This window comes from Convolutriloba macropyga, chromosome 8 (assembly GCF_964194025.1).
Source record: "Convolutriloba macropyga chromosome 8, txConMacr16.3, whole genome shotgun sequence".
Taxonomy (NCBI): Eukaryota; Metazoa; Xenacoelomorpha; order Acoela; family Convolutidae; genus Convolutriloba; species Convolutriloba macropyga.
The window spans coordinates 29675091-29702770 of NC_134475.1; the positions used below are offsets into that span (position 1 = coordinate 29675091).

General features: G+C 38.0%; 1 protein-coding gene across 1 annotated transcript; it reads right to left on the reverse strand.

Annotated features, from left to right (window-relative positions):
• Positions 1-290: 290 nt before the first annotated feature.
• LOC142344661 (uncharacterized) lies at positions 291-27680 on the reverse strand. The gene is made up of 4 exons (XM_075396497.1): positions 27484-27680; positions 16066-16284; positions 980-1125; positions 291-542 (listed from the first exon to the last, which is right to left on the reverse strand). The coding sequence occupies exons 1-4, from the start codon at positions 27568-27570 to the stop codon at positions 377-379; spliced, it is 618 nt and encodes a 205-aa protein (XP_075252612.1). The 5' UTR covers positions 27571-27680; the 3' UTR covers positions 291-376.

Sequence of the window (27680 nt, forward strand, 5' to 3'; positions counted from 1 at the left end):
ATTCGGATTTTTAAATTTAGTTGATCAGTGCAGGTTTTAAGATACCTTTGTTAGTCACGACTGTTAGTTTGATACATGTCCCTAAGCTACATTTCAGGAATTGTTTCCGTTTTCCCGCTAGAAGATGACTATCTGTAACTATTTCCTTAAGATTTCTTAACTATAACTTTATTTGTAATGGCTACTGCCTCCTCTCCGTAAGCTATATAATTCATTGTCGTCAGCTAAAAAAAGCATTGGTTTGTTCACCTATGTTAATGGTAACAAAAATTTGTTCACGGGGAAAAGGAAACAGTTGAATATTTCAATTTGCGGTTCATTTTGATTTCAAACGTTGGCTTTAGATAAATTTTTTCGATCTGGAGCTCAGTCATTTCTACAGGGCCAGCTGACAAACAATGACTGCTGTTGCAGCCATTACTGCGATCAGCTTGAGACGGGGTGAGTTGGTGAGGGGTGCTGATCCGATTCTGTTTGGGGTATTGTTGCATGATCCATCCGGGTGCTTGAATAAACCCTCAGGACATTTGCACACGTAATGCCTGAAACAAAATCAATTAGAGTTGGAGCAATTTATCTCGCAAAAATTAGCAAAACAGGAAATATTGCTTCTTTTGTAGTAAATTCACCAACGCCAGCAGCTCGAACCGCCTCCTTTAAGCCTCCTCTGTATATACATTATTGCCTTATCTACTGGGGAATGATCAGCTTATAAAATGTCGGCTTTAACCCTGGTCTAGATTTCACCGAGATATAGTGCAAGAGTTGCGTCGAATGTAGGAGCGGCAATGGAAAAATATATTTTACCGCAACAATTCTCCTTTCAGCAGTGAACGCGCTCATATTTTTTCTCTCTTATACTTACCACGATTTTAAGCCATTCTTACAATGTTTACAAATTTCACTGTTGACACTTTTGCTCGGCAAATGAGAGCTCCATTTCAGTGGAACAAATTATGTTTCCGTACTGTCTCCTTACCCTTCGTGTTCCAGGCATTTTTGTCCAGAAAGAGTGCACTGTGAGTTCCACCGACACTCCTTGAAACACTTGCCTTGGTACCCGTCGTTTATACACATGTCCAGGCCTGTCACAACTCCCTGGTCTTCATTACAGTCCGCATCATCCTAAACAGATTTGGATCTTTTCTGGAACATTCAGTACATTACACAAACCTCAATTCACCATCCCTTGCCGTTTTTAATTTCGAATGTCAGGGGCTAGTGCTGCCCCAATTCATACGAAAGAAACAACAAAACAGGCAACCGTTGTTACCACCATGCTTGTCCTTATTATTGTAAAAGCTTCTGTTTCGCTTTGTGCACTCCAAACAGCAATATAAATTGACCAGTCGACATGGTTTTTGAAAGAACAATTCAACGATAAACCGACTAATAATATTTTAAGACAAGATCTATTTTAAATTAACCTATGGTACCTTTGTTTCCGCTTTAGGATAGTGCAATCTTTAGTTTTAAATAAATTTTTAACCCTTTCTTAGGGTCATTAAAAAAAAAGAAAAATTAGCAATTTTTGTCCCTTTTTCCCTTGTAAAATACTTTCAGCGCTAATACTTTGAGATTGAAAGGTAAATTATCTGAACTCTTCACGTCTGAACAAGGTCTTGGTAAAAAAACTCTACTCTGGAAAAAATGTTGTTTCTTTCAAAGAACGATAAAAAATTCGTCTTTCATCTTTTTCTTTGTTTGCTTAAAGGCCAAAAGAACGATTCAGGGTAACGGAAAGAGCCCCTGTTTTTCTCAATCCGTACGTAATTGTCCCGGGATTGACCGGTAAAATTTTCAGGGCGATCAAGCTTGAGGAAGAAGGGTTTTGAGGACATGCGGGGGTGGTGAAATTATGGACGCTTGATTTTGGAGCAATTAGGGACACTGAAGCTGTACCAGAGAGTGGCAGATCAATATTTCATGCTCTGATGACTCAGTCAAAGAAATTATTGTGCACGCCGTTTCTTGTTTGCTCAATGAACCTATGCAAACACCAGTAAGCTACCAAACCGCCTATTCATAATACTTTAATTCCTACAAGTTTTTTTCGCATAATAACTTTAATGACTAATGAATTTCCATTTATATCAATCTATTCTCAATTTTCATTGCCGTGGAAAAATTCCGAAAGATGTCAGACTTAATCGACAGAGAAAGCACCATCATAAACAATTGTGCACTCTGTACAACAAAACTAAATTATTTCTAATTAATAAAAAGACTGGACTTTAAAGTATTGCATTCCAGGAATGCAAAAACTAGCATTCAAAAATTACATCGGGGCCACGAGCATGTTAAAGCAGTTATGCTCGAACGCCTTGTTAAGCAATCTTACGATATTCAGGGGGCCCAGCCCCTTGTCCGGGAAGTAGTGCGTAACACTGATTGTTGCAGTGATCAAATCATTAATCGGCGTTTTACCGGCCTTTTGGTTCATGCTTCTCGCCTTACACTTGAAAGAATTTGTAACGAATAAAGCCTAATCAATAACGAAAGGCCATTACTGGAAAGCAATTGCTTCAAGAACGCCCTTTCGTTAGATCCTACAGCCTTTATCTCTAAAACTGTGGACATTGATTGCGATTTTAATTGCGTGTGCGCTGCACTTTGCAAAATTTTGACCGGAAACACTAATCAAGGCGGGAAAATTGAATAGATCTTTCGTTGTTTACGGAAAGAAGGCTCGGACTGCCACTTATTAAAATTGATGGGCGCTGCTCTTCGTATTAATGGCCAAGATGATCTTAGTTTTGTTACAACAACAGATTTGAGAATGCTAGGCCGAGCTTTTAGGATTAATATATACATGTTTTATGAGACCGATGAGTTGGAGCGAGACCATTGGAATTGTTATACTGGAAACAAAATGGGCCTAAATAGAGGAGGACTTAACTTAAAGGCCGGCATGAGTGGTGGAACAATGCATTGCTATATTCTCACTCGTGTTAAGCCAAAAAATGAGGGGTATTTTGTTTAACATAATTTTTTAAACCGGACTAGAACACAAAACACAATTATTCCAAATAAATTAGAGTTAGTTTTTAATCAGGATAAGGAATTTAACTTTGTACTCTCTTAATTTCATTAGCGAATGTTGCTCAGCTCTTCCATTTTCTGACAAGTGGCTATAATAAGTTGGTTGAAGCTCTTCTTGATAGTGTTGATGCTTTTGTTGTTCGTTTTGATGCTGTTGTTAATCACGTCGCTGCTGTTGTTGCTCGCTTAGCTGCTTTTGTTGCTCTTATTGCTTCGCAGCCAGGGACATTTTTCCCTTGTTGGTTCTACTGCACTTTGTTCGTTTTTTGTTGTTGTCTTGGAGACTCGAAGATTTTCTGCCCGTGGCGTTTTTCCGGAAACTGGATTTAGCTATATTGGAACTTTTCCGAGTCGTGCGTTTACATTTTTGTTGTCAATAACGCAATTGAGCTGCTATTTATTGAAGCCTGACGAAAAAAGGGGATTTGGAACAAGGCCAATAATGAGAAATAACTAAGTTCAGTTTTTAACTGAAAAAAATTATGGGCAAAAAATTAATTTGTTTGTAGTTTCAACAGGCTATTTTTTAATGTGAATGACCTCGCTGTGTTCCAACTCGGTTTATGTTGGTATTATTTACCGTGCCCCAAATCGCTCCATTTTTTTTCTGTGCCTCTTATCAGGTGTTATTTGTCCCGCAACACACCAATTTTGTTATTGTTGGGCATTTATGTGCTACATTAGTCTTATCTTTTTTAACAAAACGTATTTGAGTCCTAAGTGTTTGTTTCATTAACCCTAGTGATAGGTCGCAAATTTCTATCTGAGACCTGTCAAAAATCGAACCTATTTATTTTACCCGCGATAGTTCCTGGTGTGAAAAATAAAATTGTGATTAACAAAAGTGTCAACGAACTAACAATTGTTGATACATGTTACCTTTAACCGATCTTTAAATAGTTTACCAATTTGCTATCAATTAATTTTACAAGACATCGTTTACATGTTTCTTTTAATATGGAACCAACCTTGTATGAAATTTGAGAAATAACTTTTTAGAGAAGCAATTCCAGGTTTTAGCAAAGTGGACAGGCTAGTCATCCTTCGTTACATGGTGAGGTTTGTTTGAATGAATTCAACGAGAGTTTGGACTTTAATACCCTAAGGCCAAAACTTAAACTACAAGTGCTTATTTAATATGTTTTCTGCTGTATTTTGAAATTGACAAATTGACTTAAAGAGCTTTTGAACAGCATTAGTTTCCTATGTAATTCCTATAGTTTGTTTTACCAACCAAACGTAGTCCACAGGTTTTGTCGGTCGTACTTGTGTAGCCATAAAAAGAGTTAAATCTTCCGTTGCTCCCAATTGCCCCCTCCCTACACAGGTCTCCCATGAATTACATTCTACACCCTTCCCTTCTGCATCATTAGTCCCCAAATGATCTTCAAGAAAGTTGTTCTTCGTGTAGGTTAGTTTTTGCCAGGTTCCACAAAGTTTTAGGCCGGTTTGAAATTAAACTCTAAAATTTTGTTCCGTTTACGAAACCAACTAAACGCCATATCGACCTTCAAGTGCCCAATAGCCATCTCACTCTCCTCTCAAATTTAGCAGCACAATCTAATTAGAGAGGTATATAATTTTTTATTGAAAGATGATTACATTTTTCCAAACAATTTTCTTATGATTTTCTGTGTGTTTTACTCAATCGTCACTCTTTCAGGAATCTCAAAAGATCACGATTGATTCCGGTATACGCCTGCAACTTGTCACCTCAAAACCTATTGTCTAGTAAGTAAAAAATTCATTAAAAACATCTGTCCCTATATTCTTTTAAATCCCGTTACGTTTATATATACTTAAGTTTTTTAGTTCTCTATCAACAATGGGTAGCTTATCGACGGCAATTGCTGGCTATGGGGAGTACCCTGTCCTTGTCGGGGATGATGTGGTGGTGTGTTTTACAGTCACCGGAAAACCATGTGGTGGTGGGTTTCCCGAATTGTCGTCTTCAATCGAGACGGCGAAAGCGACAATATGAAGCCTGAATCTACGGAGCGCCAGGACTTTGTGCGGAAGCTTCCGAGGTTCGAGGGAGGAGTTTGTCTGCTTGAAGTATATAATTTAAATACTGGTGAGCCTTGTATAAACATTATCACAAAAAAGCTACAGAGTCCAGTCCTGACAGCATGGAGTTCATATACTAGTTTAATTTACTGTTTTTTACCCCACATCGTCGGTGTCCAAGTGATACTCTTCTTTACCGTTTGCGTAGACACAATTTTCAAACAAGGTAAATGAAGTATTGATTGGAAAGCTGATAACGGTTAGCTCGCCAAAGGGTTGAGCCACTTAGATAATTTAGCCGCCTTTAATTCTATCCAGTAAAATCCAGTAAAAAGCCCGCCGCACTAGCCAATAAAAGCAATAATTTGTTTCCGTCTTCCAGTTGTAGAAATACAAACCCATCCTCGCAAAATTGTACCCTCTGGAACAGGACAACACAATCTAGAACTTCGACTAAAAAATTAGAGATAAAATTTGATAAAAAGAGTTTTTTAACGGGGTTATAATTTTGATGCATAATGATATTATCTCTGATTTGTAGCTAAATGGACTAATTACTTTCTAGGTAAATGAATTTCAAATCCGCTTAAATTTGACCAATCAGAAAGGTTTAATTGTCCGTTAATTCGTCGCTGCTAAGCTCCTCCCATTAAATTTAACCTTCTCGGTTGTGCCGACGTGCGTAGTAAAGTGGCATCGCAGATCCGTCTTTGTCGCTAACATCTTGTTTGAATTCTGGCTCGCTGCGGTGCAGTCAGAAAGCACCCTGTATATTTTCACCGACGTATTTGCATCCTCCTTTTCTACAGGTCGAATAATTATTTTTAATATCTTATTTGGAGCTAGAGTTCGATTAAAGGAATATTTTACTTGGATTGAGTTTTCTTCTACTGAGTAATTTTGGTTGCAGGCACCCGAATTACCGTCCGATTTATCAACTTCAACTAAATCCATAGTTCCTCACTCGATAGGTACTCGTGGTTCTGTTGACCAAGGGTTAGAGAGAACGCTGTGGGACTCAAAATACTCTGGCTGCCCAACTTCCAGAAGAATGAAGTTCCCATCTAAAAGATTCACCAAGTGAACATTCCATGTGTCTCTGACGTCTCAACTTTTTAAAAGATGACCAGGGTAAAGCAGTGCCACTCGAAGTTTGTGCCACTCATGTTTTGTACTTCGCAGCTTTGAGACTTACTGAGGAGGATAGAATGCTTTGTTTCCTGGGTCAGCTTTTTAACTAAATTTTTACGTGTTTTCCTATCTATTTTAACGTTTGGCTGCTTATTTTTCTCAGCTGAGCTCGGGGTTTGTAGAACACACCATCCATGAGTGTAACCGAACAAATGAGTATATAAACGGAAGCACCGAAACACTACTCCTAAATAAATGCAAAATTAAAACTAATTTTCCTAGTTAAAGGGGTAATAAATCTATCTAAAGCACTTTTCCTAATAAGATAAGCAAAAAACGAATAAAAAGAAATGGATAACCAACAGTTTCCGTGGCCGCGTTTGCTCTAAACGAAAATTAGCATTTTAAGTTATTCAAATCCCACCCGAAGCATACATTTTTTCCAATTTTCTTAATTTTCTATAATGACTGAGGTTCATAAAAAGCAAGGATGTGAAATCAGGGTAGCAAAAGCCAGGGAAGAAAAACTTTATTCGTCGATCCCAAGTCGTATGACTGGTGCTCAGATCCTCGTCCAGCGGCGTAGCTCAACAGGCTCTTCCACTGAGTTCTGATTAGCCGGTCTTGTTGCTTGTTCAACCTGTGCATTATGTGATTTACTTTCCACAAATTAGGGTGATTCCAACTTCCTCTGAGCCAGTTCGTTTTAGTGTTCCGGATCTTTTTCATGATTACTGGTATCCGGGGCAGCCTGATCGCTCAATTGGTCAACTGGCTGATCGATCATAGGATTGTAGGATTGTTGATTAGTTCCTCTTCCCTTCACACGGCAGGATGCGGGACTTGTATACCATTTCTTGGAAACAAAATTGGCGGCCAGGGAATTGAGTACGATTCCAGTTGCTCCCACTCGTCAATTTCTAGTGGCTTATCGTAAAAAGTCGTCGAACGAGAATGTGTCTTTCTACGTTCGCTCGTTTCTGTTTCCTCCTCCACGAATGATTTGAGGAGATTGTAGTTGAGGATACGCCACTTATCACGCTTTTGGGGTTTACTAACCTTGTAAATATCTTTCTAAGTTCTCTCAAGGACAATGTACTGTCCCTCCCACGGAAGAAAGAGTTTTTGGACTTAGCTTTATGTTTTGAGGAAACCCAAATTTTGTCTTCGACTTCGTAAGGTTTTCCAAAAAATTTCTTATGAAGTTGATTTTTCGGTCGGTTTTTATTGACTCCCGAAATTTCCCGTGTATGAGAATGGGCCTCTCTAAATTTCCCATCGAGCTATTCAACAAATTCGTTCTGGGTCCTTTCTTAATTGCGGGGCTTCGGGTAGAACAGATCAGTTGGATATTGGCCTTCTTGTCCATAGACGAGACTAAACGTAGTTGCTCCTGTTGTCCCCTGAATTCGGGTATTATAGACATAATTATAATAAGGCAGCATTGTGTCCCAATACCAAGCGTTTTCCGCGCAAATTTATGAGAAAAACATCGGCAATTACACGGTTATATTTTTTCACTTGACCATTTTCCTTAAGGTGATAGGGATAAGTTCTTGTTTTGTCCATTTTAAGTAACTTGCCGAGTTCTGTAATCAAGTCACTTCCAAAGTTTAATCATTTGTTGGTGTGAAGTACATCGGGAACGCCAAAATGAAAGACCCAGCTTTCCACAATTTCCTTCGCCACATCTTTTCTTTTACTTCGGTTACAATAAGTGAAACACTGAATGGATTTTTAGTGAAAAAGTCCGTCATAACAAGAGTATACTCGGCTCTTTACCATGCAGCTAATGTAACTGGGCGTAATATATCAGCAGCAACCTTGTGAAAGCGAAAACCCACTTTGCCAAGTACGTTGCATGCCGTGGTCCCAGCTGCACATGGAAGACGCCAAGAAAATTTCTTCTCAAGGTCACGCCTCATGAAGGGCCACCATAACATGTGCCTGATTGGCATTAGCGTTTTTCCTACTTTGAAATTGCCTCCACTCACTGGGGAGGTGTGAAGTTGATCCAGAATTTCTTTTCTGCAAGAAACAGGTACAATCAACTGCAGATAGGTTTCGTTTTTCTCTGGTTGAAACCGCTTCCTGTACAAAATTCTATTCTTAACAACAAGCTCAGACCACCGTGACTAATAGGCTACTACTTCAGTTTCATGCTGGACTGCTTCTTCTTTCGGATTTAAGTTAGGGCCCAGAGAAGAGCACCTGCTTTCTGATTCTGTCGGCGCCCAGTACAAAATACGATTGATTGCCTCGTCTTCTTGCTGCAACCGTTCTAAATCAGAGTCCACGCAAGTCCATCTTCATTTTCGCCATCTATGGTTTCTGAAATAGCCTCAACAATAGCACAATATTCACGAACTTATTTCAGGGCTACCTCAAGTTCTTGAGGTTCGCGACACTACGCTTTTACTCGTTCTGTTTCGCCAGGCTCCCATTCAGGCTCTTATTCCGTCATCCGCGACTAAAACCAGCCCATCCGCATTGGCAAGTTTACTGCCCGCGCAATGAACAATTTCGTAATTGAACTCTAGCAAAGTTTGGAGCATCCTGAATGTCATGCCGCCTGCATTTTGCCAGAATTGCCATTTTAAGATGACGTGATCTGTACGTATAGCGAAACTAAGTCCCCATAAATAATGACTAAAACACTTCAAAGCTTGCACTATCAACAATGCTTCCCTATTTTTTGTAGAGTAATTAGTTTCGGTCTGACTCAGACTCCTATTTGCAAATACTATAAGATGCTCTACGCCATCAAAGAAATTTGAAAGTATTCCTCCCAGACTGACATTACTTGTATCTTTGTCAATGATGAAAGGGCTGTCATACCGAGGGCACTGTAGGACAGGTGCTGTAGCTAGTTCAAGACGCAGTCATTTGAATGCCATTTGACAGGAGGGAGTTCACTCATCAAATAGGGCGTTTTTTTGTTAAACACGTAAAGGACAAGCAATTTGTGCAAATTGTTCCACAAAGCTCCGATAGTAATTACAGAAACCAACGAATGATCGCACTTGTTTAACGGTTTTTAGTTCTGGCCATTCTATTACAGCAGCAAGATTTTGAGGGACTACTAGAACCCCATCTTTGTCGATAACATGACTGGGGTATACAATTTGTTGCCGAACAAGTCTGCTTTTATTAGGCTTCAGATTTAAGTTTGCGGGACACAACAGATTGAAAATAAGTTCAATGTATTTGAAGTGTTCATCCTCAGTCGAGTCGTACTCCAACACATCAAGAAAAATTAGAACCCACTTCCAGAGGTGATCTTTGAAAAGATTGTTTATAAGCCTTGGAAATGTTCGTGCCGCTTTCGAAAGACCAAAAGGCATCAACATATGCCCACCATCAGGTGTGACGAAAGCTGTTTTCTGCTTATCCTCTGGTGCTACCGGTACCTGCCAGTAGCCACTTGCTAAATCGAGAGAGGAGAAAATTTTCACTCCTTTTAAGACATCGAAACTCTGATCTATTTTTGGAATAGGAAAGGCGTCTTTTACGTAACATCGTTAAGGTCCCGGTAGTCCACGCAGAATCGCCAACTGTCGTCTTCTTTCTTCTGAAGAACAACAGTGGCCCTGTAGGGACTGGATGAAGGCTGAATGACACCCTTCTCCAGAATGCTTTTCAGTTCTTCTTGGATAAAAAGTATCTTGGCGGGGAAATACGATGAGGAGTATCACCCTCATGGGCGGAGTATCACCCGTTTTTAATGGGCGGAGTATCACCCGTTTCTATTTGATACTGAACAATGTCGGTGCACCCAAGTTCATTTTTTTTCAACGCAAAGACATCCCAACGCTTTATAGACTGTGCGATCAACCCAATTCAAAACCTCATCATCAGTGTCTGTACAATCTTAATCTTCGGTTTCACTTAGGTAATGGTCTCTTGGATTCTGGACCTGTGTATTTCAAAAGCGTTGCGCTGCATTGAGAGTTTCTTTGGGACTATCGCCAGTGACTTCTTGAAGCTAATGACGAGTGACAAGCTTTGTATCTTGCATTGAAGGGTCAATTTCAGTTTCGCAACAAAAACGGTAGCTGTGAACTGCAGTCAGAGAAATCATGCGCATTACTACTGCAGATTTTCTTTGCTGGCTGTCCACGTTTCGTTTGATCTAAAGTGAGATGTACAGCCATGGCGTTTCATTTCCTTCAGTCCGAGTATCATCGGAGGCTTCAAGGTTTGCAACACAAGAACGTGTATTTCCTCGCATATATAGCTCAACTTTAATTCCAATATTGCGCGGCCCAAAACATTTATGGTCTTTCCATCGGCTGACTCTAAGCGGCCTTTATTTTGTAAAATTCTCGCAAAACGATCATTGCTGAAGAGTTTCTCTGCTTGCATTAGACTTGTTGATGTCCCCGTATCAATCAAAGTTTCCCTTATCGGGTCGTTCACTATGCCATCAACAATGGTTGCTTCAGAACCTTCATCAAAATCCGCCGAATGAGACCTTTTCTTATCCTCTCTGACGATTGTGTTTGTTGCTACGTGCTGTTGTGTTGCCGTTTTGTCGCAAGATTTAACTTTTCTTGCGTCAAAACTTGCGTTACTCTTGTCTTTTAGTCTATTTGTTTTGAATTCGGACGAGAAAAAGCCTTTCTCCCAAAAAAATGTGGCTCTACCGGCCTCTAGTAGTTCAAAGCTCAGGGCTATCTTTGACAAAGTCACCCTCCGGTCCACATTGAAAACACTGCCTTTCGGCAATTCCTTATCGTCAACCGAGGCTATTTTGTTGAGCTGTACCACCACTGAACTGCTTATTGTTCGGTCTTGAATTGATAAACTGCTAAGAGTAACAACTATCAGGCGGATGAGGATTGTACAAACGTTTCTCATCGCTTTCCTGCGTTGTTTTATGGTCACTCTGTTCACCAAGTAACTGATCACTCGTTGATCACTCTTAGCATTGGCGGAACCCGAAGAATCATTTAAAATCTCCACAGTGACAATGATTCTTGATGAATTGCTCCTCTGCATCATCTCATTACTCTGAGTATCGCTTTGAATCTCAACTGGGTTTTCGGAAACAGATCTGAGGGACGCTAATCTTCGTGACTGTCGCATATGAGAATTACGCGCTACAGCATCAAGTCTCAGTGCCCTATTTATAGCAGCCGAGAAATTTTGGTGATATTCTCTAGGCAAAAGTTTCTGGATTTCAGCGTCGTAGAGTCCATCGATAAACTGTTTGCGGTTCATATTATGTTGGGTTGCAGCATTCATGTTATGGTTCGCTACCTCCCCGATGGACCGTATTCTCCTCAAAAATTCCTGAATTCTCTCTTTTTCACCTTGAGTAAAGTTTTTCAACTCGGCTCAAGCAGATCGTTGATGTCGAAATGGCATCACTCGAATGTCCAAGTATTCTAGCATTCGTTCCAGAGCTGGCCCCGGATGCACATCTTCCTGTTCTCAAAAGTGGTTGGTCATCGCAGTGTATTCGTCAAGGGCCCAGTCTGTGAGATAAGTTGGGACACAAGCCATTGCCTGTTCTTCATCTCAACGATTCGACTCAACAATGGGTACAAAATGTCTTTTCCAATCCACCCAAGTTTTTTTTATCGGATTAGGGAAACGATCAAGTTGGCAAGCACCTCGCCCTTACAGTACTTGACTATTCAGGGTGTCAGTAGCTTGAGTGACTGCTTCGGTAATTCGTTGTATATCTTCCGATTGCAAAACCATTTTTCGCAATATAATTGCTTAACCACTTAACCAGAGTGCTCTTCTAATTTTGCGAAACCAATTTTTGTCTTTTTTCACAATTTCGTCGGAGTCTGAGTCGTTCTCTCAATTCATCAACCCGACTTCCGGTTTCAGTTAACTGGTTAATGTCCGTGTGAGGAACCAGCAGTCTTTCGTTAGTTGCTGAAGAAATTACGGAAGCTGTACTAGCCTGAGATAACAGTCTAAAACGTGGCAATTCCGATACGTGTTCTTCGCTTCTTTGGGCGAGTACTTCTTGTTTAGACGTAGGCTTGACGTGAAAACTATCTATTTTAATTTGTAGGAAAGCTCACCCAGGAGCACCTCTGTAGAACTTTATTTTTTATCGTTAGAGGTCTTCTGGCTGGGTGCTTGATAGCGCCCACAACCCTATCAAATTTGAAAACTTCTTCGAAGAAAAGTTAGTTCTCCTGGCAATTAAGTATAGACTGTTGTCCAAGTTGCTATCTCAAAGCTCTATATAAATATGTTTGACGCGCGCAATAATTGATTTCTTCCTGGTAATAAAAGTAATATTTCACTGAATTTTAGCTCTTATAACAACCAAGTATATACCGGTTCTAGGATTATTGGAGGTTTAAACTATTATCCTATTGATCAAATCTAAAAATTAAATATAATTTTACAACACTTGGAGAAATCCCGATACCAATAAGTCAGAGTAAAATAACCTAATCAGAAAGGTCGATTATTCGCCTTTTCCAACATTCTTTAAATTAGGGACACTGAAGCTGTACAAGAGAGTTGCAGATCAATATTTCATGCTCTGATAACTCAGTCAAAGAAATTAGTGTGCATGCCGTTTCTTGTTTGCTCAATGAACCTATGCAAACACCAGTAAGCTACCAAACCGCCTATTCATAATACTTTAATTCCTACAAATTGTTTAGCCTAATAACTTTAATGACTCATGAATTTCCATTTATATCAATCTATTCTCAGTTTTCATTGCCGTGGAAAAATTCCGAAAGATGTCAGACTTAATCGACAGAGAAAGCGCCATCTTAAACAATTGTGCACTCTGTACAACAAACCTTAACTATTTCTAATTAATAAAAAGACTGGATTGTAAAGTATTGCATTCCAGGAATGCAAAAATTAGCATTCAAAAATTACATCGGGACCACGAGCATGTTAAAGCAGTTATGCTCGAACGCCGATTTAAACATTTTTAGGATATTCAGGGAGCCCAGCCCCTTGTCCGGGAAGTAGTACGTAACTCTGATTGTTGCAGTGATCAAATCATTCATCGGCGTTTTACCGGCCCTTTGGTTCATGCTTCTCGCCTTACACTTAAAAGAATTTGTAACGAATTAAGCCTAGTCAATAAGGAAAGGCAATTACTGGAAAGCAATTGCTTCAAAAACGCCCTTTCGTTAGATCTTACAGCTTTTATCTCTAAAACTGTGGACATTGATCCCGATTATAATTGCGTGTGCGCTGCACTTTGCAAAATTTTGACTAACTAATCAAGGCGGGAAACACTAATCAAGGCGGGAAAATTGAAAAGATCATTCGTTGTTTACGGAAAGAAGGCCCGGACTCCACTTATTAAAATTGATGGGCGCTGCTCTTCGTATTAATGGCCTAGATGATCTTAGTTTTGTTACAACGACAGATTTGAGAATGCTAGCCCGAGCTTTTAGGATTAATATTTACATGTTTTTTGAGACCGATGAGTTGGAGCAAGCCCACTGGAATTGTTATACTGGAAATAACATGGGCCTAAATAGAGGAGGATTTTACTTACAGTGAATGAGTCTTACTTACTTGCATGAGTGGTGGGACAATGCATTGCTATGTTGTTACTCGTGTTAAGCCAAAAAAAATTGAGGGGTATGTTGTTCATTTTTGATAACATAAATTATTAAACCGGACTAGAAGACACATGACAATTATTCAAATTATATTATGGTTAGTTTGTGCTCAGTAGAAGGACGCTCACTTTTTACTTGCTTTATTTCCATTAGCGATTGTCGCTCAGCTCTTCCGTCTTCTGACAAGTCGCTATCAAATTTTGGTTGAAGCTCTTGTTGATCTTGTTGAAGCTGTTGTTGCTGGCCTTACTGCTGTTGTTACTCGCTTTGCTGCTGTTGTTGCTGGGTTTGCTGCTGTTGTTGCTCGTCTTTTTTCGCAGCGAGGGATTTTTTTTGTTGGTTCTGCTGCTCTTTGTTTGATTCTTTAATTTGGTCTTGGAGACCCGAATATGTTCTGCCAGTGGCGTTTTTGCAGCAATCGGAAGTAGCTAAGTTGGAGCCTTTCCGACTCGCGCCTTTACAATTTTGTTGCCCATAACGCGAGTGAGCTACAATTTTTTAAAGCCTGACGAAGAAAGGGGAGTTTGGAACAAGGCGAACAATGAGAAATAACTAAGTTCAGTTTTTAACTGAAAAAAATTAAGGGCAATAAATTAATTCCCTTTGTTTGTAGTTTAAACGGGCTAATTTTTAATACGAATGACTTCGCGGTTTTCCAACTCGATTAATCTTGGTATTATTTGCCAAGCCCCAAATCCCTCCACAATTTTTTGTGCCTCTTATCAGGTGTTATTTGTCCCGCAAAACACCAATTTTGTTATTGTTGGGCATTTGTGTGCTAATTTAGTCTTATCTTTATTAACAAAACGTATTTGAGTCCTAAGTGTTTGTTTCATTAACTCTAATGTTAGGACGCAAATTTCTATCTGAGACCTGTCAAAAATCGAACCTATTTATTTTACCCGCGATAGTTCCTGGTGTGAAAAATAATATTGTGATTAACAAAAGTGTCAACGAACTAACAGTTGTTGATACATGTCACCTTTAACCGATCTTTAAATAGTTTGCCAATTTGCTATCAATGAATTTTACAAGACATCGTTTACATGTTTCTTTTAATATGGAACCAACCTTGTATGAAATTTGAGAAAAAACTTTTAAGAGAAGCAATTCCAGATTTTAGCAAAGTGGACAGGCTAGTCATCTTTCGTTACATGCTGAGGTTTATTTGAATGAATTCAGCGAGAGTATGGACTTTAATACCCTAAGGCCAAAACTTAAACTACAAGTGCTTATTTAATTTGTTTTCTTCTGTGTTTTGAAATTGCAAAATTGATTTAAAGAGCTTTTGAACAGCATTAGTTTCCTATGTAATTCCTATAGTTTGTTTTATCAACCAGACATAGTCCACAGGTGTTGTCGGTCATCCTTGTGTAGCCATAACAAGAGTTAAATCGTCCGTTGCTCCCAATTGCCCCCCTCCCTACACAGGTCTCCCATGAATTACATTCTACACCCTTCCCTTCTGCAACATTAACCCCCAAATGATCTTCAAGAAAGTTGTTCTTCGTGTAGGTTAGTTTTTGCCAGGTTCCACAAAGTTTTAGGCTGGTTTGAAATTAAACTCCAAAATTTTGTTTCTTTTACGAAACCAACTAACCGCCATATCGACCTTCAAGTGCCCAATAGCCATCTCAATCTCCTCTCAAATATAGCAGCACAATCTAATTAGAGAGGTATCTAATTTTTTATTGAAAGATGATACATTTTTTTCAAACAGTTTTCTTATGATTTTCTGTGTGTTTTACTCAATCGTCACTCTTTCAGGAATCTCAAAAGATCACGATTGATTCCGGTAGTCGCCTGCAACTTATCACCTCAAAACCTATTGTCCAGTAAGTAAAAAATTCACAAAAACATCTGTCCCTATATTCATTTAAATCCCGTTACGATTATATATACTTAAGTTTTTTTAGTTCTCTATCAACAATGGGTAGCTTATCGACGGCAATTGCTGGCTATGGGGAGTACCCTGTCCTTGTCGGGGGTTGATTTGCTATCAATTAATTTTACAAGACATCGTTTACATGTTTCTTTTAATATGGAACCAACCTTGTATGAAATTTGAGAAATAACTTTTAAGAGAAGCAATTCCAGATTTTAGCAAAGTGGACAGGCTAGTCATCTTTCGTTACATGCTGAGGTTTATTTGAATGAATTCAACGAGAGTATGGACTTTAATACCCTAAGGCCATAACTTAAACTACAAGTGCTTATTTAATTTGTTTTCTGCTGTACTTTGAAGTTGCATGTTTGACTTAAAGAGCTTCTGAACACCATTAAATTCCTATGTATTTTCTCTTGATTTTTTACCAACCAGACACAGTCCGCAGGTATTGTCGGTCATCCTGGTGTAGCCATAATAACAGTTACATCTTCCGTTGCTCCCAATTGTCCCTTCCCTACACAGGTCTCCCGGTCGTCCATTGGGTGCACAAACTGCATCCACTGCGAAGAAGTTCTCCTCGCACTCACATTGACCAGCATTTGCGTTACACAGTTCATTGTTGCCGGCATCGCACAAGTACGTGTTTTCCTTAAAATACAACTCATTTTGTTGTTTCTTCATAACTAACTTCGGTCATAGAAAACTTGCCTTTCATTTTTGTTAAAACACTCACCTGCATATTTTAAAATGCCGAATGTCTGCAGTGCCAGAAGTTAAAACGCCAGAAGTTGAAATGCCAGAAGTTAAAATGCCAGAAGTTCCTTCTTAGCCAGAAGTTGACTTCCGTTGACTTTCGTCATTTTAAAACGTGCGCGTTTCGTGTTTTTAGTAATGGTTAATGACTCTGCTTGAAGTCACTGAGAACTTCTGGCGTTTATCGAGTACCGCGAAGCGGATCGAGATATTAAATTAGAATTTCGAAGTGACTTCTGCAGAGTCACTTAACCATGCTTAAAACACAAAACGCGCATGTTTTAAAATGACGAAAGTCAACGAAATTCAACTTCTGGCTAAGTAGCAACTTCTGGCATTTTAACTTCTGGCACAGCAGAGTTTCGGCATTTTGAAATATGCACCACGTGAGTGTTTTAAGCATGGTTTCGTGACTCTGCAGAAGTCACTTCGAACTTCTGACTTAATATCTCGAACTGCTTCGCGGTTCTCATTAAAAGCCAGAAGTTCTCAGTGATTTCAAGCAGATTCACGTAACCATTACATAACTGGAATTCGACCTCTGATTAGAGAGTCAAGTTCAACCTGATTTCTTATTTGTCGACTTTCATTTTCTTACTGTCCACATTTTTCGGACTCACCAAGGAGGGAGAGCCTGTTTTCTGTGAAAATTAATTATTGTGTTAGTTAACCATTTTCTATTGACTATTTAATTAACTCATTTCGCTTTCGATAATGTATAGGTAAACTAAATGCGCAGCTTGTCTGATCAATTTTACTCCGATTTGTTTAACTGGAGCATTCTACAGTTCAAGTTAATTACTTGCGCAAACATCTTCATTTCTCAACCGCAATGCCCAGTGAAAACACGCTCGAAAATCGACCAAAAGCTTTATTGTAACTACTAATTTTTCAGAGAGGAAAAACCTTTTTATGAAGTCCTATATGCATTTTCGACACGAAGAAAGATATACCATTTTATGAAGTTTTTGGTTTTATAATCGAAGAAAAATTCTACTCCATAAATTCTACATATATTCAAACCATTTTTTGGCTTAATTAAGATCTTTTTAATTTGCTTATGAACCACGCCTGTGCTCCTAAGTTGCTGTGAGAAAGTTGATATGCTGACAATACATGCTGAGGTTTGAAAAATTGAAAAACTGAAAATTTATCTGAGAATCTCGAGAAAAAAAACTTTACAACTTTTGTGCTACCTATATTTCGGTGAAGTAGGCGGTCTTTTGAGAGACATAAGAGGCCCGATATGATCAAATAAAACTCAGGTGACACATTTCCAATTATCTATAGCCCTGAAAACACTATATATAATGGTCCCGTTTTGAAACATTTGAATAAACAATCGATTTAAGGACATTTTAGTGGGACTTCAAGACATTTTAAAGCGCAATCGATTAAAATTGATTTAAAAGGATTATATTAGAACGAAAAAGAGTCAAGTTAGTTTATTGAATTTTTAGCCAATCAGATTTCAGATATCACTAAGTGAACTGAGTTTGCTTTTCGAGCTGCTCATATTATTTATTTCTTGCTCGTACAGCTCGCGCTGATTCTGGTTGTTTGTGTAAAGTATCTTCTATAATATAATTTCCATTACTACTACAAAATATAAAATAATAGTTAATGTGGATTGATCCTTTTCAGGGCAGCAAAACTGAAACTGATGTCACTGCTTTGTTATCCCTCAGCCTTTCCTTCACAATTATGACCATCCAGGAAGCCGGTAAGTTTGGGGAAAAGGAGAATTTATTTCACCAGTAATTTTGTATTTCAATTAGAGCGTGCTTGTTTCAGATTCAACAGTGCTCCAAAAAAACAGTAAAGGTAACTTTTGATCCTGAGAGCCTAAAATAATAATTTAAGTTTCAATTGATGAATAATTTAGAAGAGTGGATGGGACCTAACGCCAAGTCAAGTTCAGTACTGGGCAAGGTTAAATCCAAGTCTTTTTTCATTACTACTTCAGAATCGTGATATTGTCACTTCTTACACTTGGCAGTCTAAATCCAAGTCTGATATTTAAGACTTGGCAATTCCATATCCAAATCTTGGCAAGTCGAAAAGTTGTCCGGAAAACGTTCAAATTAGTTCAAAAACGTCAGTAATAGGCGAAAATCTTTATGGTTATCTATAACTAAATCTATATTTATATCTGTATCTAAATCGATATCTGTATCTACATCTATATCTATGTCAATGTCTTTATCAATAACCTTATATATATATATATATATATATATATATATATATATATTTATATATATAGCTATCTCTATATTTATATCTATATCTACTGTTTTATCTATCTATATATATATATATATATATATATATACATATATATATATATATATATATATATATATATATATTTATATCTGTGCCTATATATATATATATATATATATATATATATATATATATAAATATATATATATCTATATCTATATCTATACGTGTTACTGTATGTATGTATGCTGGTATATAATTATATACATACATATATATATATATATATATATATATATATATATATATATATATATACACGTGGCACATATGTGGAGTTGAGACAATAGAAAATTCGTGGAACAATGAGATCTGCGACTGTTGTCAATTGAGCTTCACTGTTGCACAGATACAGGATCACCCGTAATTCGGTTAAAAAATTTTGTTTTATGCTTATATTTTTCCTGTATTCCGTGTAGCTAATGAGATTTCATGGTTTTAAGCTGTTGGTCCTTACACAGCATCGTCTTCCTTTTTGCATAATGTATCTGCTTTCCGTTTAGAGATTGTGAAAGACGGGATCGGGGAAAATCGATCAGTGACCTTTAACTTCAGTGATTCGCTTCTGAAACAAACGTCCCCTAGATGAAGATCGAATCCACTGATGTTCTTAGAAGGAATCTTATCACTAGAGAACGTTTAAACTGTACGCAAACGATTTCCATTAACCGAATTGTTTGTTTAAATCCATTTTAATCAAATTAAATGTATTTAAATATCCCGTTTCCATAAACACACCATCGATTAAAATAGATTATAACTAATTTCGTGGTTCAAAAGTGCTAATGCTAATTTAATTGATTCTATTTCAAACCAAATTTGTCAGTATAATCGATTTTAATCGATTAGTTTTACCGCGTTGTCAATACGGGGTATGTATTTTTCCAGACGATTCTCAAGTTTTTAATTGAATACAATTAAGGTCACCATCCTAGTCTGTGGAACTAATGCCCTACCGTTCTGTACAATCTTTTCCAATTCTTCTCACTCAATGGTTGATGCATGAGACTGAAAACCGGCCTTAATGATTGTGGTACAGTATGTTTTGAAGGAACAGAAAAATTTTACGCCAGTTTTGTTTTTACGCAAGTTTTCGTTTTGCTCTCCATTTTTTTGAGATATCTGAAACGTCAATTTCAGTGAGACGGGAACAGCAAGCCCTTATCAATAATACTTCCAAGTGTCAGGATCAGACTGCAATGTAAGCCAATCATACCATTCGTTGATTGAACTCTGCCTAATTTAGACACAAATTGCGAGACGAAAACGCCAACTTTCCAATAAATGCCGGTTAATTCGAAATTTAAGTGGTCTCAACAACTTACTCGCAACTAATGGAAGGACGTTGCAACCCGAAGATTCAGATAGTTGGGTCAGCGCAGAAATGTATTTTTTGTTCTGAACAACGTGAGCAAAACCATAAACGCAACTTAAGGTCTGCAAGTGCATTGAACGACTCCATGTAAGAGGTCAAAGGGAGATTTTCCTGTAGAGGAAATGACATGTGTTCCACTGAGGCAAACCTTTTAATTAGGGGGGTCATTTTGGAAGCCTGTCAAGCTTCTGTTCTGTTAGAAAATCTCTACTGAGCACTATTGCCATCATAAAATTATACATCCAACTCTTCCGAAACAAGTAATGAATGTTTCCCAAAAATCACGACACAGTACCAAATTGACACAATTTTTGCCAACAATTTACTAAAGGTGCTGTGTCTAGAACCACTAGCTTCTATCTAGAGAGACTTCAGAATGCTATCGAAAGCCGGAGTACTTGAAAGGAAGTTAAAAAATTATCAGTTCCTCTCAATTCGTGAACTTTATACCTCACGAAAACTGACACATACATCAATATTGTGCTCTTTAACACCTCTTTAAATCACCTCCTTACACAAAAACAGCAGACGAAGTGTGTGACCCATCGCATCTGTAGAATCGTTGAGACGCGTTTCATCCAAAAAAGTCCTGAAAACTGCATTATAAGAAGCAAATTATTTTTCATTAAAACATGGAGTGGCGATTACACAGCAGGATCTCCAGCTGACCAATAACTGTCACTGTGCCGACGGAATTCTCAAATCGTGCCGGCTTGGACTGGTGAAATTTTACTTTTAATCTTTATACAAAAGAAAGGTGATCAATCTTAGCAGACGTATTGAACAGATTTAATTAGGTTCAAAAGGAGCTGAGTCACGCCAGAACTCTCTTGCAAACAAACTACACTTACAACACATACAAACAAGTTGGATTGAAAAGACAAAAGCTACAACCATAACATCCTACACGAATAGCGTCTGACGCAAACGCCCCAAAAGCTTGTCAGATTTGATATTCGAAAAACGTGCTAAAGCATGATTGAACTTTGTGGCCGCGCCGAATGGCCGCGCATGTCTTAAGAGCACCACTGCCTCAAATTTCGCTGAATTGCAATAGAGTAATTTCTGGATGAGGAAACGCTATAAACCCTTTTCGAAATGCTATACAGTCGACAAAAAATCACTGCCTATATTGCCCTTTCAACCAATACGAAAAAAATACAGTCACAAATACAGTAAAAAAACAGTCACAATTAACCTGCATAATTGGTTTTTCATCTAACGCTAGCAAAATTGATTGTGTACAGGAACATCAAAAATTAAAACAAATCCAAATAACTTTTTCCTTAACTTTAGCAGAATTTCTTTGCGCATTTTTCTTTAAGAGTCAGAAATGAACTAATAAAAAACCATTATATGAAGTAAATGATAGCTATCTTTTTAATCTATTGACATAGAAATTGAAACAGCATTACAGAAAAAAAATGTATCTTACTTCGATCGAAGAAAATTTAATTTTATCAATATTGGCAAAGTAGACATTGTAGTCATTGTTAAGTTTAATTAAGCCATTGCTTAAGATACGTAGAATTTCAAATGAATTTTAGAAATTTTAGTTTCTGCTATTTTTAATATCTGCTGAGAAAGCAATAATAGAGGAAGATTCTACTGCAACAGGAGGGAGACGAAAAGACTCAGAGTCAGTGGATGACAGTGACACTGAAAACTGTTCAGCCACAGAGACTGTTGGCTTTAATGGGCAGAGCCCAGATGAGCGACACTAGCAAGGATTGTTCTACGCGGCGAAAAATCCTTTTGTGACTGAGTGTGACTAAGTAGAACTAAGGACAGGCTATGAAGCCAAGCAAGATGATTGGTGCCAGCGGAGAGCGGCAATGAAGATCGATGTCCAGACTCTCCAAGACAAAACTTGGGATCTAGTGAGACCACCTACAGACAGAGACGTAATCCCCAGCAAATTGGTTAAGGAAGTAAAATTGGGACCTAGTGGTCAAGTTGACAAATACAAAGAACGCTATGTGGCAAAAAGCTTCAAGCAAGCCGAAGGACTGGACTACTTTGAGACTTTTACGCCTACCTGTAGGCCGGAGACATTTGGGATTCTACTTCATCTGTCAGCTAAACGGGGCAATGTCATGCACTAGTTTTATATCAAGACGGCTTACCTACAATCTCTAATAGAGGAAGAGTTAAATCTGGAACAGCCTCAGGGAATTGCGAAACGGGGATCAGATAGAGAGAAGTTATTATGCCGACCATGTAAACCAATTTATGGTCTGAAAAAGAATGCTATCAACTGATACAAGGAGCTGGCGAACTTTATACTGAGACAGGGGTTCACCAGAAGAAGGAACGTTTATTGGCTGTCTAATTGAGCAAAGACCGGTGGTCGCAACTTCATACAGGTCCAGTTTGAAGACATCATAGTAGCATCCCGACTTATGAGTTTTCTCCGATGTCAAGACAGCACTAGAAGCAACTTTTCAAATGGAAGCAGAAGCTTGGTTGAATCACTTCTTCATCTGGCCAAACAGAGGAGACCAGACATCATGTTCACAGTCAACGTTCTGTCCAGGCACAAATGCACCTACCAATCAAGACTGGAAAAAGAGTTACGTTATTTTCAAGTTTGGTTTAATAATTGCCTATACAAAGCAAGCTAGTTATAATTTATTAAGGCAGACGGGTCCGGCAAAATGAAAGACAGAAACTTAACAACGACTACGTTTTCGAGCTTAACGGACGTGGCGGAATACTCAGCTGGGGTGTCAGCAAGCAGGCTACTGTTGCTCTATCTTCGTCAGATCCACAATGTCAGGACATGCCAGCTGCAGTTCAAGAAACATTGTATCTCAAACAATTTCTGGAGTATTTTGGGATCCAACAGAAATAACCAAGAGGAATTGGAAAGGACAAACAGATTTATATCAAAATATGCCAAAACACAGTCATGAACAAGAGGACTAAACACACCGAGGCAAATTTTTATTTCATTAGGGAAAGGACGCAATTTGGGACTATTTCAATTCATTACGTTTTTATTGACAAAAAGCCAGCTAACTTTTTCACGTAATCCTTGCACGCATTGAAGATGGAAACATTCAGTAAAGTTTGGGTTGGAACAGACTCTACGAAATGAATTCAAGCATGAATGGGGGTGATAGAATTTTTATTTTTATTCAAACTAAAGCATTAAGCTGGCTTTGAAATTTCAGAAAATTACTCACCAGTACACTCAAACAAAAGCAAGCTGATTCAATTTACGAAATTGTTAATTATTCAATAAATGGCGCTTAGAATCCAATTTTGTCTCAAATGTATGAGATTAGTTGATGTAAAATCTGTCCGGCAGGAATTGCATGATTTTGATATCATCAAAAGTGTGTAAGAAATCTTAGAACAAATCAAATGCATACTAATTAAACTATCCCTCGCGAAAAACTTTTAGAAGCAAAACCTAATTGGTGACCCTTACGAACCCCACTATAAATCATGATGTTATGGTTAGAATTCTATGTTCGACTTCTTCGCCCTGATAATTGGTTTACAAACAGAAGACTCTTTTAGCTTGTTTTGAGCCCTAAATTCAAAGCAACATGTCGATCTACTATTCAGATCTCTCCTGTAAATCTCTAATTTCTATTGTAAAGTATTGTGTTACTTTTTCCTCTTTGAGAATTTAATTCAAGTAACTTAGTTGAAAACGGTTTTCATTCCGTCTGCGAAAGTCATACATACCCGGCAGATTGCCGAAAAGTACCCGCTGTTGTTTCCCATAACCAAAAATGGAATTGAAAAAAAAACAATTGAAAAAAATTGTTTAGTACACAAACAATTATAAACTGCGAGCTTTTTGATGTCATTTTGAAGCTGTGTGTGTACAGGAACATCAAAAATTAAAACAAATCCAAGTAACTTTTTCCTTAACTTTAGCAGAATTTCTTTGCGCATTTTTCTTTAAGAGTCGGAAATGAACTAATAAAAAAACCATTATATGAAGTAAATGATAGCTATCTTTTTAATCTATTGACATAGAAATTGAAACAGCATTACCGAAAAAAAATGCATCTTACTTCGATCGAAGAAAATTTAATTTTATCAATATTGGCAAAGTAGACATTGTAGTAATTGTTAAGATTAATTTAGCCATTGCTTAAGAAACGTAGAATTACAATTAATTTTAGAAATTTTAGTTTCTGCTATTTTTACTATCTGCTGAGAAAGCAATAATAGAGGAAGATTCTACTGCAACAGGAGGGAGACGAAAAGACTCAGAGTCAATGGATGACAGTGACACTGAAAACCGTTCAGCCCAGAGACTGTTGGCTTTAATGGGCAGAGCCTAGATAAGCGACACTAGCAAGGATTGTTCTACGCGGCGAATAATCCTTTTGTGACTGAGTGTGGTTAAGTAGAACTAAGGACAGGCTATGAAGCCAAGCAAGATGATTGGTGCCAGTGGCAAGCGGCAATGAAGATCGATGTCCAGACTCTCCAAGACAAAACTTGGGATCTAGTAGACCACCTACAGACAGAGACGTAATCCCCAGCAAATTGGTTAAGGAAGTAAAATTGGGACCTAGTGGTCAAGTTGACAAATACAAAGAACGCTATGTGGCAAAAAGCTTCAAGCAAGCCGAAGGACTGGTCTACTTTGAGACTTTTACGCCTACCTGTAGGCCGGAGACATTTGGGATTCTACTTCATCTGTCAGCTAAACGGCGCAATGTCATGCACTAGTTTTATATCAAGACGGCTTACCTACAATCTCTAATAGAGGAAGAGTTAAATCTGGAACAGCCTCAGGGAATTGCGAAACGGGGATCAGATAGAGAGGAGTTATTATGCCGACCATTTAAACCAATTTATGGTCTGAAAAAGAATGCTATCAACTGATACAAGGAGCTGGCGAACTTTATACTAAGACAGGGGTTCACCAGAAGAAGGAACGTTTATTGGCTGTCTAATTGAGCAAAGACCGGTGGTCGCAACTTCATACAGGTCCGGTTTGAAGACATCATAGTAGCATCCCGACTTATGAGTTTTCTCCGATGTCAAGACAGCACTAGAAGCCACTTTTCAAATGGAAGAAGAAGCTTGGTTGAATCACTTCTTTATCTGGCCAAACAGAGGAGACCAGACATCATGTTCACAGTCAACGTTCTGTCCAGGCACAAATGCACCTACCAATCAGGACCGGAAAAAGAGTTAGGTTATTTTCAAGTTTGGTTTAATAATTGCATATACAAAGCAGACTAGTTATAATTTATTAAGGGAGACGGGTCCGGCAAAATGAAAGACAGAAACTTAACAACGGCTACGTTTTCAAGCTTAACGGACGTGGCGGAATACTCAGCTGGGGTGTCAGCAAGCAGGCTACAGTTGCTCTATCTTCGTCAGATCCAGAATGTCAGGACATGCCAGCTGCAGTTCAAGAAACATTGTATGTCAAACAATTTCTGGAGTATTTTGGGATCCAACAGAAATAACCAAGAGGAATTGGAAAGGACAAACAGAGTTATATCAAAATGTGCCAAAACACAGTCATGAACAAGAGGACTAAACACACCGAGGCAAATTTTTATTTCATTAGGGAAAGGACGCAATTTGGGACTATTTCAATTCATTACGTTTTTATTGACAAAAAGCCAGCTAACTTTTTCACGTAATCCTTGCACGCATTGAAGATGGAAACATTCAGTAAAGTTTGGGTTGGAACAGACTCTACGAAATGAATTCAAGCATGAATGGGGGTGATAGAATTTTTATTTTTATTCAAACTAAAGCATTAAGCTGGCTTTGAAATATCAGAAAATTACTCACCAGTACACTCAAACAAAAGCAAACTGATTCAATTTAAGAAATTGTTAATTATTCAATAAATGGTGCTTAGAATCCAATTTTGTCTCAAATGTATGAGATTAGTTGATGTAAAATCTGTCCAGCAGAAATTGCATGATTTTGATATCATCAAAAGTGTGTAAGAAATCTTAGAACAAATCAAATGCATACTAATTAAACTATCCCTCGCGAAAAACTTTTAGAAGCCAAACCTAATTGGTGACCCTTACGAACCCCACAATAAATCATGATGCTATGGTTAGAATTCTATGTTCGACTTCTTCGCCCTGATAATTGGTTTACAAACAGAAGACTCTTTTAGCTTGTTTTGAGCCCTAAATTCAAAGCAACATGTCGATCTACTATTCAGCTCTCTCCTGTAAATCTCTAATTTCTATTGTAAAATATTGTGTTACTTTTTCCTCTTTGAGAATTTAATTCAAGTAACTTAGTTGAAAACGGTTTTCATTCCGTCTGCGAAAGTCATACATACCCGGCAGATTGCCGAAAAGTACCCGCTGTTGTTTCCCATAACCAAAAATGGAATTGAAAAAAAACAAATGAAAAAAAATGTTTAGTACACAAACAATTATAAACTGCGAGCTTTTTGATGTCATTTTGGAGCTGAACTTGCTATCATTTTTTGATAATGGCTCTGTTCATTTTGAATTGCTTGGCTGAGCAACTGCTGTCTAAACACACTTTAAGCGCAATGAGAAAAGAGTGAAACTAGCCTGGAGAAGTCAAAAAGATTTCATGCAAAATGTTGAACAGGCTGTGAACTAACGTAAAGCGAAAAAATTTCGTACGACGAATTAAAAAAAACATAGCAGGACAAGTCCTGACGTACAATTCAAAAAATTTTCATTGACTAAACAGAAAACTAGACCTAGAACGGACTATGAATGGATTGAGAAAACCATTTAGAAAATAAATCCGATCCAAAAAATCGAAAAAACAGTAAAAATCAAAGTGAAATTGCCGCATGTGAACAAAAAACCACTAGCGAGAAAGCAAATTTTTGTTCAAACACCGTTTTCTCACTCTACTTTAAATTTAGAGCGAAAAAATTTCACGCCGCAAAACCACTCGCTTTTTCGCTCCACTTCCTGTTTCGGCGTGACCAAAATCACTACTCCAATTTGACTTCAGAAATCATGAAAATGTGTGAACAGATCTTAAAAAAAAGACAGCGCCCCAATACAATTCAAATTCTTTGAATTGTAAAAAATTAGGAGCGCTATAATAGACGGCTGAGAAGCCGAGGTGGCTATTAATATTTCAACACTGTTGATTTGTGCCCCTTAATAATTCGACAAAATTAGTTAAATGGTTTTAAAATTGCTAGTAGGCAATACTTTGCGATTGCGAGTTTTAATTTTTTGTCTGTATCCAAGAATTTAGAACGCACTGATGACACCCTAAATTATTAACTCGAACTCATATCTTATGGTATGATCCATACTGAACAAAAGTTGTTTGAGGCTTTTTGAAGCCTTCTAAGAAAACTCAAAGAATTTAACGAAATGTTTTAACCTATCGTCACGCAGTGCTAGAATCAAATTTTTTGGGAGCTACTGTCTCCCTTCCAGTTATCACTAATTATAGAGAATTAGAACTTTTCTTACCTGGCAACCGTCAGCGTACAATCTGGCCTTAATTTGGGTAACACACACAATCAGAATCACAACTGGTATCATGTTTTCCACATTCATTAACAGTAAACTTCAAACTAAAAACATTTCAACAACTACGTTTCTATGCTTCCAGATGGAATAGCGGATAATGCCGACTAAAATGCACGTTTCCCCGTTTTAAAACTGTG